Raw genomic sequence first — 15649 nt, 5'->3', positions numbered from 1 at the left:
TGGGTTTATTGATAGCATGCAATATTGTTATCATATTGCTTATCCTCCGTGTATTATGTCACTCTCCCTATTGGAGAATGAGCATGCAATATTCTTGCAATATTGCACGTTGTCAAGACAACACAATGTCACACGTCGGAGATGTAAAAATTCCACGCGAGCGCATGATTGTGACAATTTGTAAACAAATATGGCCACCAGGTCTGCTTCGTTAAAAACTGAAGATTTTGAGAGAATTTTGGGTGCCAGGTCGCTCCGTTGTGTGAAGCTGTCAATGTTGATTTTAAAAGTAACTAAATAAATTACACAGAGAAAATAATAATAATAATAATAATAATAATAATAATAATAATAATAATCGGCTTGAATGCGCTAGCATTGGCCTTCGCTAATGCTCGTGCTGAATGCTACACCGGCTGGAAGGTAACTGTACTGCCATGCTAACAGCACTGAGTTGCGGGTAAGCTAGCGTTGCCCTTCACTAACACTGGTAATGAATGCTACATTGGCTGGAAGGTGACTGCACTGCTGTGTTAAGAGCATCGAGTGGGGGGTAAGCTAGCATTGTCCTTCACTAACACTAGTAATGAATGCTACATTGGCTGGAAGGTGACTGTACTGCCACGTTAACAGCATCGAGTCGGGGGTAAGGTAGTGTTGGCCTTCGCTAATGCTCCTGCTCAATGCCACACTGGCTGGAAGGTAACTGCACTGCCACACTAACAGCATTGAGTTGGGGGTAAGCTAGCATTGTCCTTCACTAACACTAGTAATAAACACTACACCGGCTAGAAGGTGACTGCACTGCCACGCTAACAGCATCGAGTCGCGGGTAAGCTTGCGTTGGCCTTCCAGAATTGCTGATATGAAGAGTGTATAATAATAATAATAATATTGGCTAGCATTGAGTGCTATATCATATATATTCCATTCGGCTAGCATGATATTGAACTTGTCTTCGACTCGTTCAATATCATGGTAGCTGAATGGAATATATCTGATATACCACTCAACACCAACCAATATTATTTAAATAATAATCATGACGAAGTCGAGGCTATTATTCACTGATATTCACTGAGCCTGAGGTGGATAAATACACAGGTGCTTATTTAAAAAAAAGTCATATTAAAAAAAAAAAATACAAATAATTTATTTCAAACTTCATAAGCAGCATGCAAATGTAATAAAGGCATGGAGCAGACTTGTGTCACTTATCTATGCCAACTTACATAAAATACTTTGTTTTGAAATAGATAAAATAAATCACAATTCCACCTTACCTTTGAATAGTTTTAGACCAAACTTCGGAGCATCTTTAGTGCTTTTAGGAACAGCATTTTCTTTCATAATTTGTAATCCTTCCTCACGGTGATGAAGCGATTGGCTGCCATTTTGCCAAATTGTTTGAGGTGATTGCTAAGAAATAGTCCAAATTTCTCGACCAATCAGCACACATGATTTCTGATAATCACCTCTGTTTTTATACAAAATAATTTAAAAAATGCAGGCTCCTGTCCATACGATGTGGACTTGTAGGTGTCCCAAGGGTCTGTCTCTAATAGACATTCTTTGCATGTAATCTCTGAACTCCTCCTCCTATAATCATCTGCGTATTTATACTAAATTATTATAACAAGAAAAGCTTCTTTGTATAACATAAGTTTGTATGTCAAATCAACGTGAAAAAATCTTGTTATAATGTGAAAATATATTGTTAAAACATCAAAAATACATATATTTTATCACAAAAACACTTCACGTGATACTGATCCATTTTTCTTTTCGTGCTGCGACAGCAAAATTGTCCGTATCAAACAAACCTGTATCAACATTATTTTTCTTTCATGTTTCAAACAAAAATGAACAGTTCCACGTGCCACAGTCTTTTACTGTCACTATGTTATACATGACACAGTTCACTGACATTTAAAAAAACCTCTGGACTGGTTTCTTTGCCAATGACAATATAGGTGAGTAGTAACAATTTTGAGTAATCGAAGACTTTTGTAAAGCTAACTCATGAAAAATGAGTATGAATTTGAGTGAACAAGGAAAATGTGGTTTGATTTCATAAAAATCCTGACCTGAACCATGACCTTAATACTTTGATTTTATATCAGCTGTCGTTAGTATTTTGAAAGATTTGGTAGTTTGTTGTTTCAGATATTGTACTTGCAATGAACTAAATTACACTGTAATTTAATGAATATGTTGCACTTGGGGGCGGCACGGTGGTGTAGTGGTTAGCGCTGTCGCCTCACAGCAAGAAGGTCCGGGTTCGACCCCCGTGGCCGACGAGGGCCTTTCTGTGCAGAGTTTGCATGTTCTCCCCCGTGTCCGCGTGGGTTTCCTCCGGGTGCTCCGGTTTCCCCCACAGTCCAAAGACATGCAGGTTAGGTTAACTGGTGACTCTAAATTGACCGTAGGTGTGAATGTGAGTGTGAATGGTTGTCTGTCTCTATGTGTCAGCCCTGTGATGACCTGGCGACTTGTCCAGGGTGTACTCCGCCTTTCGCCCGTAGTCAGCTGGGATAGGCTCCAGCTTGCCTGCGACCCTGTAGAACAGGATAAAGCGACTACATATAATGAGATGAGATGAGATGAATGTTGCACTTGTCCAAACATTAAACACACACATTTTTTTTAAAGCTATACGGCCTTTAGATTTAATAAAATCGGTGAAGTTTAGTTCCCTCTGAAATTTGGTCATTGTGATACAGTATATGTTTTTCTGCAATATCTAAAAACAAACAAACACAAAAAAACCCAGGCCATTCTGTGGCTGGGAAGTAATTTAATTTGAGGGCATTTCCTCACAAATAATGTGCATGAAATCGCTCGCTTCACGCAGTCAAGCAGACAGAGGAAGTCTGTGTGCGCATGCGCAAGTTTACCTTCTTCATCTGTTGGGTTTTATGGCAGTTGGCATCCAGTGTTGCATTACTGCCATCTACAGGTTTACCTTGACCGTGCACTGACAGTTACATCATTCTGTCGCTAAACGAACAGTTGATCACACCGAGGTGCTCGCTGACCGCCGATATTTATTAGTTTGATCCTGCATTTCCTTTCCTTCGCAACATAACATCTTTTCTTCTCACTTTCCATTACTGTAGTCGGTCTTTCACATTTCATTCGCACGCTCACGTCCTCCATTTTTCTCTCCTGTTTCAAATTTATATCCCACAATGCCTTGCGTGAACAGGGAAAGCCCACCACGTGATGCATGACATAGTATCTTGAATTGGGTCATGGTGAAGCAGGAAAAAATAGCGGAGAATTTAGGGCCACGTGGCCCTAAATTCATTAATTGTTCTATTTAAAAACAACAACAAAAAAATAATAAAATTGGAAGTCTGTGATTTGAATTCAGTAGCTTTCGGTCCTTTAAACAAAAATAATTGGGTGTCAGGGAAAATTCTTTTTATGACCTAAACTTGAAAAATCGGAAAGATGGTCTCACTTTAAGTGCATGTGTCTGTAGAAGTGTGTATATGTGTGAGGGCATTTGCAAACTAGAAACTGATCTACAAAATGTTGCTTCTTTTAACTACCCCAGGGGAATCTACTCATTCCTATCTCCCTCTGTTGTTCAATAACGTGATGCTGGTATTGATTGGTGGAAATCTCTGGGACATATGAGCACACCTCCTTTAGAATAACTTATATGTGTTCATTATTCACACGATCCAGGCGCACTTACTTGGAAAACAACATCTGAAACATAGTGAAGGCTGTAGAAAAAAGGTGGCTGGGTTCCAAATGTGAAGCAGTGCAGCACTGACGTATACAAATGCTTTCTGATCATATCTGCTGCTGCTTTGACCTTAATGCCTGAAAGTCCAGTAAAGCAAATAGTATAGAATAAAGTGCCTTTTTTTCTAATCATGGAAAGAAAGGTGAAACAGCTCTGAGCTGAGGATATATATTCCAGGAGTGTATGCACAGAGAGAGAGAGATTAGTAAAGATAATGCAGGGTCGTTAGTTTACAAAGAAGTGAAGGATTGTGGGGAATATGGTTATAGATTAGCTGCGGAAATGAGCATATACAGTTGCAACCAGAACTTTACCTACAGTTTAGAATTGCTCCCTACTCACCAGTGATGGGAATAACGGCGTTACAAATAAACGGCGTTACTAACGGCGTTACTTTTTTTTAGTAACGAGTAATCTAACTAATTACTTTTTACATCGTTATAACGCCGTTCCCGTTACTTACAATAAAATACTATGCGTTACTTTATTAAAGCTGTTCTCATCTGGCACGCTGCTCGTTCAGCCTTTCTTTACTCTGCTTTAATGTGGGGCGGGGAGACACGAGACAACGGCACAGTAAGCCAATCAGAGTAGATTTGGACAACATACGTGGGTAGGCCACGCCTACTGCACGACTGCGCGCTCTTTCAATCAGAAGACCCAGCGATGGCGAGCGGTCAGCCCAACACTGCGCTTTCACACTGCAAATACAGCCATTACTTTTCATTACTTGAAATAAAAGGCAAGAGTGTTTACGTGCAATGCACATTATGTCGAGGAACAAAGCGTTTGTCCTCGTCAGTGGCCAGTAATTAGTAACTTAATTTTAATAACTACAAAAATATATTACATTTGATAGATGTCTTATCTCACATTGTACCACAAAAATATTAATATAGTGTAGATAACATTACTAATTGGTTCTGTTAAGTGTCCATTTCAGTCATTAAACACATTTAACATTCACTTTTATTATGATTACACTAATTTAATTTGATTTTTTTTTTTTTTGAGGGGGAACAAAATGTAACGGAATAATTACTTTCTCTGGTAATTAGTTACTTTTATGACAAAGTAACTCCGTTAGTAACTCAGTTACTTTTTGGGAAAAGTAACTAGTAACTATAACTAATTACTTTTTGAAAGTAACGTGCCCAACACTGCTACTCACTATATAGTGGACTATATAGTGAGGTCGACATTTTTTAGTGCTGTCCGAATGTATAGTGAGAATTATTATACCTTATATAGTGCACTCAAAGTATCCCACAATACATCACGAAAAGTAGTGTACAACTGACGGTCACTAACCAAAGCAATATATCCCATCATGCATTGCAATCGCGCTGAAAGAAATCAAATCAAAAGCTTCAGATTTGATTTAATAAAAGGCAGCGGCAAAGAAGAAAGGATTCAGCCTTGATTTAAAAGAACTGCAGCAGATACAAAGTACTTTGTATTTATTAATGTGGGAAATGCGCACAGTATAATATGGATTTATCGCAAAAATACATGCATGTATTTATTATTTTGAAAACCCACCAGCTGACTGACCTGGCATGTTTTAATTGTGCGGCATTAATGATGTAAATAACAGCACGGCAGACTGGTGTCCAAAAGCGTTTTTTCATTTTATCAATGAGCTCACTATATAGTCCTCTATATAGTAACTCCCCATATGGTGAATAGGGAGTAGTGAACGAGCCAGTGATTTCAGACACAGGGCATGTCTGACAGTAAAATTAAGGAAACTTTTCCTGTTTTAGGTCAGTTAGGATCCCCATTTTTTTTTAATTTGTGAAATGTCAGAATAATCAGAGAGATAATTTTTTCAAAGAATTTTTAATTACTTTCATCAAAGTCAGAAGTTTATATACACTAAGTTCTCTGTGACTTTAAACAGCTTGGAGCATTTCACATGATGATGTTTTGGCATTAGAAGTGTCTGATAGGCTAATTGACATCATTTGAGTTAAATTGAGGCACACCTGCACCTGTGGATGTATTTTAAGGCATCAAACACAAGGGCCTCTTTGCATGACATCATGGGAAAAGCAAAAGAAATCAACCAAGACATCACAGTTTGTAGCTGCACATGGGGACAAAGATCTTAATTTTTGGAGACATGTCCTGTGGTCTGATGAAACAACAATTGAACTGTTTGGTCATAATGATGCTTGGAGGAGAAAAGGGGAAGCTTGCAAGTCTCAGAACACCATCCCAATCGTTAACTATGGTGGTGGCAGCATCATGTTGTGGGGCTGCTTTGCTGCAGGCGGGACTGATGCACTTCAGAAAATTGACAGCGTCATGAGGAAAGAAAATTATGTGGATATATTGAAGCAACATCTCAAGACATCAGCCAAAAAGTTAAAGCTTGGGCGTGGATGGGTCTTCCAAATGGACATTGACCCCAAGCATACTGTACCTCTAAATTAGTTGCAAAGTGGCTTAAGGAGAACAAAGTGAATGCATTGGAGTGGCCATCACAAAGCCCTGACCTCGATCCGATAGAAAATTTGTGGGTGGCACTGAAAAGGCGTGTGCGAGCAAGAAGGCCCACAAATTTGACTCAACTCCACCAGTTATGTCAGGAGGAATGGGCCAAAATTCCAGTAAGATGTTGTGAGAAACTTGTGGAAGGTGACCCAAAATGCTTGATCCAAATTAAACAGAAGAAGAAGAAGCCTTTATTTGTCATATGCACACTTCAAGCACAGTGAAATTCATCCTCTGCATTTAACCCATCTGGGGCAGTGAACACACGCACACACACAGAGCAGTGGGCAGCCATGCTACAGCACCCAGGGAGCAGTTAGGGGTTAGGTACCTTGCTCAAGGGCACTTCAGTCCAAGGCTGCCCCATGTTAACCTAACTGCAAGTCTTTGGACTGTGGGGGAAACCGGAGCACCCAGAGGAAACCCACACAGACACAGGGAGAACATGCAAACTCTACACAGAAAGGCCCCCGTCGTCCACTGGGCTTGAACCCAGAACCTTCTTGCTGTGAGGCGACAGTGCTAACCACTACACCACCGTGCCACCTAACAGTTCAAAGGCAGTTCTACCAAATACTAACCAAGTGTATGTAAACTTCTGACTTTGATGAAAGCAATTAAAAATTCTCTGAAAAATTCTCTCTCTGATTATTCTGGCATTTTATAAAAAAAAAAAAAGAGGATCCTAACTGACCTAAAACAGGAAAAGTTTCCTCAATTTTACTGTCAGACATGGAGAAAAAAAGTTTACATGTCTTTTTCTAAACTGTATGTAAACTTCTGGTTGCAACTGTACATAAAATTGTACATACACATTATATTATGTGTAAATAATGTGAAAGTTCATTTAGTTTCTCGAAATAAAAGTAAAATCCTTTCCTGAGGGGATGAAATCCCTAAATAGTACTAAATACATTCCCACACATACATGTGCACAAACACGCACTCATACACACACCCTTGGGTGGGCAGTGCTGTTTACAGGGCTCATTAACTCAGCTGATGGATGTAGGGGTATGAGAGATCATTCACATTGTGATTGCAGTTATGCGCGCACACATCCACAAACACAGACACACACATAGACACACACACCTTTAGCTTGATCATTGAGTCCTGACAGAGCTTGTCTCCTCTTGCGGCTGTGACCTCATCAATGCCGATGAGCTTAGCCTTGTAGCGGACACCATCCCCTTTAAAGCGCTTTATGAGAGCTGCCTCAGTGCGGTCCTGCCCTGAGGAGAGAGAGAGAGAGCAGAGGATACAACTATTACAGCTCACTGGTGATGCACATTTCACTAAAACGAAAAAAGAAAAGTGGATTTTTGTCCCTTGTGAGCAATAATTATAATGACGATAACATGCTACATTTCAATTATCTATTCATTATAAAGATACTTCAGGAACATAGTGAACTAGACCGGACAATTCCCCGGGGGAAATTGTGAGAGGATGCAGTGCGCGAAGCAATTCGGTCACGCATGTTCGCTGGCCGTGAATGTGTGACCTGCAATGATGTTTCAATGCAATGATTATGTGTGTGCTTGAGACAGCAGCCGTCATGAAGAAGAGCTATTCAAGAGTATAAACAAAGTGACTACAGGCGGAAATTAGCATGTACTGCTATAACCTGGGACAGACATCTGTCCTTACCACAAGGATAATGTTTAATTTGTGCACTGTCCCTTTTAAAAATAAAATAAACTCTAAACTCTAAGAAGAGTGTTTGTAGTTTGTATGTACGAACAAAAGTGTTCCTAATAAAGTGGGCGGCTAAGGTGAAGTGTCATGCCGTCCGAGGCTGTTTTTTTTTTTTTCACAAAAAAAAGAAATTCACAAAATTCTTTCACAGTGAGCGCTAGAAGGGTCTCCTGAATAGACTGATGTAATTTTTTGTCTGTAGTGTTAAAAATGAGAGACTTTTCTGTCACTTTTATAATGGGTGTCAATGAGCTAAGACACACAAGGTATGGAGTTTTGTGCTGTTTTTTATGAAGGACCAGGCCTCGAACAATGACAAATAACTCGACAACGGAAGCAGCTATTCACAAAATTCTTTCACAGTGAGCGCTAGAAGGGTCTTCTGAATAAAATGATATATTTTTTTGTCTGTAGTGTTAAAAATAAGGACACTAGAGCAAGTTAAAAAATGAGTGACTTTTCTGTCACGTTTATAATGGGTGTCAATGAAGCCTCTCGGCTGCCCTCTTCTCAGTTTGAGGCTTCTCATTCAAAAACTGTAAATCCTATCGTTTAGGTAGACACATTGTGTGAATCAGGACAAGTTTTCCTACTACTTTTGAGAAAATCATGTCTGTAGAGTGAAATTTGTGGCTGAAAACACAGTTTAAGCGAGAAAGTTTGAGCTTTTTTTTCAAGCTGTCTACACTCTGAGTTAACGAGGTGCACTGGTGTGTAACGCAATAGACACCCATTCAAAAGCCGGATTTTCTCCCGGAACCCACATGGCGTTTGAGCCGGGACTGATCCGAAAGTGTAGAACCTAGCAGAAAAGTTGAATGCCAGATCCACAGAGGAGAAGTTTTCCTATGTTTTAGAGTTTGAATCACGTCTCTAGGTGAAAGCATGCCAGAGCAGCGGATGTTTGAAAAAGTGCTTTTTTTTCAATTAATTCCATAGAAATGAATGGGGTTTTTCTGGGCGATTTTTTCGCGACGTAGTCGCGAAAAAATCGTATTCTGTAGAGAAAAGAAATAGCATAGCGAGTCCGATCGAGCCGCACGTTTTGATGTATTGTTTGTCTGTGTGCGACGTACGGTTATTGAGTTATTCGAAATCGAAATTTGCGTAGGAATAATAAATATAAGAAGAAGAAGAAGAAACACGTAGAAGAACAATAGATGCAGTGCTTTGCACTGCAACCTATGGGCTCCCCTAGGGGAGCCCATAGGTTGCTGTGCTGCAGCACTGCATCCTAATTAATGAAAGCAGTATATATCTGTGTGTTGTGTCTGCTTGCCGGATATACACCTGCTTGGGGTGATTGACAGGTCTTTTTTGTTTACACCAAATTCCAGGAAAGTACAATGCATAAATTCAGCAAAAACCCTCCTTCAAGGGCCGCACAATAATGGCTAAAAACTTTTCACAATTATTTTGCTCAATATCACAATTATCTGTCCTGTTGAGGAATAAACTATTCGTTATACTTTAGCGTTTCTTTTTCATCAAATCTGCAAAGAACAGCCTTTTCTTTTCTTTTACTTTTTTTTGTATGTGTGTCTTAAGGCCAAAATTGATTTACCAAATTCCCAAACACCACACACTCACTCACACCAAGGGACAAGTCAGAGCAGCCAATCCACCTACTTGACGTGAAGTTACTTGACGTGTTGTACTGTAGGAGATTTACAAAGAATAACTCCATACACTGTCCTAATTATTCTCAATATCCATGGTGAATTGGAACCATAAGGAGACTGCGTGAACATTAAAAGACATGCATTTGTGATTACGGATCAAGTATAACGCAGATGAAAGGTGATGGGGTGGCACGGTGGTGGAGTGTCGCCTCACAGCAAGAACATTCTGGGTTTGAGCCCAGTGGCCGACGGGAGCCTTTCTGTGTGGAGTTTGCATGTTCTCCCCGTGTCTGCGTGGGTTTCCTCCGGGTGCTCTGGTTTCCCCCACAGTCCAAAGACATGCAGGTTAGGCTAATCGGTGGCTCTAAATTGACCGTAGGTGTGAGTGTGAATGGTTGTTTGTCTTTATGGGTCAGCCCTGAAATGATATCGCGACTTATCCAGGGTGCACTCTGCCTCTCGCCCACAGTCAGCTGGGATAGGCTCCAGCTTGCCCACAACCCTACACAGGATAAGTGGCTATAGATAATGGATATATATATATATATATATATATATATATATATATATATATATATATATATATATATATTACTATCCACATTCACTGGATATGAGCAATCACACGCTGTGACTGGCTAATCTAGTACTAGGATATCAGCTCATATACCATGAGTAGAGAAAAACAAAATGGCAGAGCGTGTTGCTGACGCAACTGAGGACGAAATAAAAACTCTACTCGAAAACAAAATCCCAAAAAATACCCCCCAAAAAAGCAGCAAAATATGGAATAAAAGTATTTGATGGTAGGAACACATCTTTTTTAAATTTTTCAAGAATTATTATTATAGCATTTTTCACAAATTGCTACTGTCATTTCACCAGTTTGTTTACATTCTAAGTGGAAATGATTTTGTTGGACGTTTTGTATAAAGTTTTTATTTATCAAGTTTGCAAAAAATAAAAATAAAAATGCTCTTTTCCTCAAAAGCCAGTGAATGTGGTTAGAATAAAACAGTTATTCCACTCAATCTCATCGTACATGGCTTATATGTATGACTTGATCTTATGGAATAACTGTTAAAACTAGACTGTATTTCCGCAGAGAAAATGCAAAGTGTGCTTGCTGAGCTGTAGCAGAACAGCTATCATGCCAGCATGCTAAAAGCTAGCATGCCAACATGCTAACAGTTATGCTATGTTATGTTACAATGACATCACTCCAAAGTTCTACCCATTCATTTCAATAGCATGGAATTTTGCCGAAAATCGGGAATACTGAACGAACGACAAGGGGTAGTGCAACCATTTTAACAAGCACGCTATTCCAGATCGGGCCCTACGTTTCAGCGTTGGAACGGTGTCTCTATCTCGAAAGCCCTAGGAGGAGTAGTGGATCCAAAAAACGGGTGAAACGTAATAATAATAATAATAATAATAATAATAATAAAACTTAAGAAGAACAATAGTGTGCTTTTGCAAGCACACTAAATATATGAAATACATTTGAGTTTTTGTTTTGTTAAACTAAGTAATATTTGGCCTAATGGTTAGAGAAGCAGCTTTGGGACCAAAAGCTCATCAGTTTGATTCCCTGGACCAGCAGGAATGGCTGAAATGCCCTTGAGCAAGGCACCTAACTGCTCCCCAGGCTGCTCTGGGTATGTTGTGCGTTGCTCTGGATAAGAGCATCTGCTAAATGCCTGTGATAATGAAGATGTGAGGAATAATAAGAACAAACCTTTTCACAGTGTCTGTTGGCCTTGGATGTAGCAGATATACTGTATAATGTGAAACCTTCACTTCTGTGGAAATAATTCATAATTTCGAGAAGCATTTTATTCTAATAAACTGACACACAAGTTTGAGAAGCTTAAAATAATGGTTTTATTTTTGTCTTTACTTGGCAGAAACGGGTTTATGCACTTTTAATACCTGCCCTTCAGCTGCATTAATTTGTGTATGCAATTGCAGTTCCCGAAGTGACTTTTGTGCATAGTAAATTACACTGTACCCCAAATTGCATATTCATTAATGCAAACAGGCAAAATAGGGAAAATTGCTTCTTAGCTCATTTGAAATGTTCAATCCTACCTAGTCTCAGTTTATAAAGCAACAAGTCTGTCCATTTTTTGTTTTTTTTTCAGGGCTGATAGTCTATATGCATTCACTGGCCCCTTCAAATGTCCACCTGTACCCCTGGACATTTATCCAAATGTCCAATCAGGCAATCATGTGACAGTAGTGCAACACCAGAGGTGGACAGTAATGAAGTAAATTTACTTGAGTACTGTACTTAAGTACACTTTAAGTATCTGTACTTTACTTGAGTATTTTTTTTAAACTTACCGGTATGACTTTAACTTCACGACATTTGAAAGACAAATATCATACTTTTCACTCCACTACATTTCTATCAAGGTCCTTGTTACTCGTTACTATGAAGCAGCTTTGAAAGTGGATGCTTTTTCTTTTCTAAAACGTGATTTATTTTATTTTTTGCAGGTGACACTGAGACAGCCTATCAGTAATCACTAGGGTCACGTCACGTCCATAGACTGTATAAAATCAAGTTCAATTATTTCTCAGCAGCATTATTTGAACACAATCAGTTGATGGCAGAATGGAAGGAGGAGGTTCTTCTGGGGAATGCACACACCCGTGGCTATAGCTAGAACCCATGTTTCAGTTTTCTGAAAGGATTAAAGATTCGTTTCGTTTTAAATGTTTGCTTTGTTTACCTAAAAGGAACCACATCACAGCCTACAAAAACACGCCGTCCAACCTACGGAAGCATATTGAGGTACAGAAACGTTTTATTCCAAGAGAAACTTGCAATGAGGTTGTCTGTGCTTTTAGAGCTAGCAATAATGTTGCAATACCTGTGCAGTCTGGTTAGTCAAATGACTTTCTATGGATTTGCCCACCAAGTTGCCGTAGCCTTGTCCACGGCTATTATTAACACATAGCTAGTTAACTTGGACACTGTTAGCATGTAAAAGCAGAGTATGCTAACATGAATAACGTTAACTTATCTGAAGTCCTTTCAGAAATCTTTTAGCATAATCTTGCCAAATAAACAGAATGTAGAAATCCTTCTTTTCTCGTAATGTTAACTGCCCAATATGATTTCGAATTTGAAAAGAGTTTGCTAGCATGTCAGGTGGAGCTCCAGCTCTACAGGTTCTACAAGCTAGTCAGTAAATCTAGTCGGTTGCTTCAGAGGCATTAGGTTTTGTAAGCGTTGTGGCAATAATACAACAATGCACTGACAGAAAATGTACTTTTAATACTTAAGTATTTTTAAAAGCAAGTACTTTAACTTAAATAAAAATTTGACTGGACAACTTTCACTTGTATTGGATTAACATTTGACCAGTGGGATCTGTACTTTGACATAAGTAATGAAGTTGGGTACTTTGTCCACCTCTGTGCAATCATGCAGATACAGATCAAGAGCTTCAGCAAGTCTCAACGCCAGGCATTGCCCGAATGCCCGATTTGCCCAACCAAGACACTTGGGCAGAAATATTTTATCGACTTAGGCCCGTTCGGGCACACCTATGGTTGGCTTCTTTAAGCACAAAAATGATTTTTGAGCGAGTACATTACAAAAAACAAGACGTATTAACCAGCAGCCTCGCTTCCCATGTGACTGCCATTTTGTTGTTTTCTTCCCGATTTGTAACGGCGATCCTGGCTGGCTCGCTTCAGGTACGCGTGCGCATTTGTGCTTTTCATCACTACGAGTGGTCACTGGTGCCCTCTACATTTTCCCGGATTGACTTCAGGACGTCCACATAATATGTAAAAAAGCTGATGTACATGAGGAGGACAGGTTGTTTAATTTCCTCCTAAATGCAATGGCAAACTGAGTGATCAGACAGTACTGCAGTACAGACTCCTGTTTTACAATGTTTTTAGTTGTATAATTCATCTTTGCAATATTGCTAGTCATTGTTAGGCAAAACAAAGTGTGTTTTGTGTCCTAAACTCTATATAAAAAAGACGCATTACGTACTAGTACCATACATAAGTCTTACATATATGATATTGATTTACGTTTCATGTTTTCAGGGCTTGTTTTGTTCTTCTGTTGCGGAAATAAATGTTTTTTCAAAAACATGTACTTTTGTCTAAATAACTCAGTTATACCCCTAGAAATCATATCAGTCTTGCCTTGAACCGTGTACTTGAAAACTTGCCAAAATACTGCAAAATTTTAGGGCGAAAGGAAATTCAAGGGGGGCAAAAAAAATTGGAGGCCATTTGCCCTGAGGCCTGTTCAGATATGTATGTTCACAGCCAGCATCCGAATATGAAAAGTGTGATCTCTGTGATTTTAACTGTAACCTGCTTGTGGGTGCCATTGGAACCACCTTGTTGATGAGAGAGGCCAAAAGATAATGGCATAGACTAGTCTGAGCTGACAGAAAGACTATAGTAACTCAAATAACCACTCTTTCCAACCGTGGTGAGCAGAAAAGCATCTCGGTACACACAACACATCTGACTTTCAGCCAAATGAGCTACAGCAGCAGAAGAAAGCATCAGCTTCCACTACTGTCTGCCAAGAACAAGAATCTGAGATGATGAAACTGGACAGTTGAAGAATGAATAAAGAGCAGGCAGCACCTATTTGCCCACATGTGTGGCCAGTGAGTGCAATATATAAAAATATGACCACATCACCTGTCTTATCCACACTGCATTGGTTCCCAATCAAAATTTGTATCGTTTATAAAATACTACTATTGACCTTTAAAGCATTGAATGGTCTTGCGCCACAGTACCTGAGCGAAATTCTGGTCCTTTATGACCCATCATGTCTACTTAGAGCAAAAGGTGCAGGTTGTTTGTTGGTACCTCATATAGTGAAGGCTACATCAGGGGGCAGAGCCTTTTCTTACAAAGCCCCACAGTTAGGGAACAGCCTTCCAAGTAGTGTTCGGGACTCAGACACAGTCTCAGTGTTTAAGTCTAGGATGAAAACATATGTTTAGTCAAGCCTTTTGTTAATGGTGTTTATGAAGTAAAGGAGTAGATCTGGAGGGTCCTCAGGCATAGAGTGTTTTGGTAAACTGGGATGTATGGATGCTGTCAGTCCCCCACTCACTTGCTCACTCGAGTTTGTTGATGATGTAGTGGCTGGCTGCTTTATGTCCCAGGGCTCCGTCATGCCTGTGTTACCTTCTGGCTCTCCCCTTTTAGTTATGCTGTCATAGTTAGTTTTGCCAGAGTCCCTACTTGCACTCAGTGCAAAATGTATACTGTTCCTACTCATCAGGTGACACTGGACATACCCAACAACCTGTTTTCTCTCTCTTTCTCTCCCCTCCCCCACCCCTCTCTCTCTCTGTCCCTCTGAGTTACATGTCAATCCAGAGATTGAGATGCTGACCTCCTCTGCTCCTCGAACCTGCCTGATCCATCCTGATGTCCTACGTCTGGCTGGAGCCTGATCACATCACTCCTGTGGAGGACGGCCCCCATATGGACAGTTGAAAGTCACACTTGGAAGATGCTCTGGACACTTACAGTAATGCTTTTATGGCTGAGGACTACAGTTGACTTGCTAACTTTAGGACTGCAGTTGTCATGAACAGTTTTGCACTCAAGTTTCCATCAATGAAGAGTTTATAAACATCAACAAAACAGACTTCATGTTAAAACTGTTAATGTTATAATCACGTTGTCGATCATCACCCAAATGAGGATGGGTTCCCTTTTGAGTCTGGTTCCTCTTGAGGTTTCTTCCTCATGTCATCTGAGGGAGTTTTTCCTTGCCACCATCACCACAGGCTTGCTCATTGTGGATAGATTAGGGGTAAAATTAGCTCATGTTTAAAGTCATTAAAATTCTGTAAAGCTGCTTTGTGGCAATGCCTATAGTTAAACGCGCTGTAGAAATAAACTTGAAAAATTCAATAAATAAACTTGAGTGTAGTGTATCCTGCCCCAAATGGATATCATGCTTGTGATTTAATTAATTAGAGTCAATCAAGTTAGTTAGCTAATGTGCTAAAATTGCACACATCCAAAAATCATGATCACAAATGAAATATGA

At 39.7% G+C, this 15649-nt stretch overlaps 1 protein-coding gene across 5 annotated transcripts in view; it reads right to left on the bottom strand.

Moving 5' to 3' along the window:
* Window positions 1-15649, bottom strand: part of dab1a (DAB adaptor protein 1a) — a 309356-nt gene that overhangs the window by 144505 nt on the left and 149202 nt on the right. For all 5 annotated transcript variants that reach the window (XM_060917585.1, XM_060917588.1, XM_060917587.1 and 2 more), the window contains exon 2: window positions 7355-7494. In XM_060917585.1, the coding sequence (XP_060773568.1) occupies window positions 7355-7494 (140 nt within the window). The remainder of the gene's footprint in view (window positions 1-7354; window positions 7495-15649) is intronic.

Source organism: Neoarius graeffei, chromosome 3 (genome assembly GCF_027579695.1).
Source record: "Neoarius graeffei isolate fNeoGra1 chromosome 3, fNeoGra1.pri, whole genome shotgun sequence".
Lineage (NCBI taxonomy): Eukaryota > Metazoa > Chordata > Actinopteri > Siluriformes > Ariidae > Neoarius > Neoarius graeffei.
Note: the sequence above shows the minus strand (reverse complement) of the source record. Positions and strands in the feature narration are given on the sequence as shown.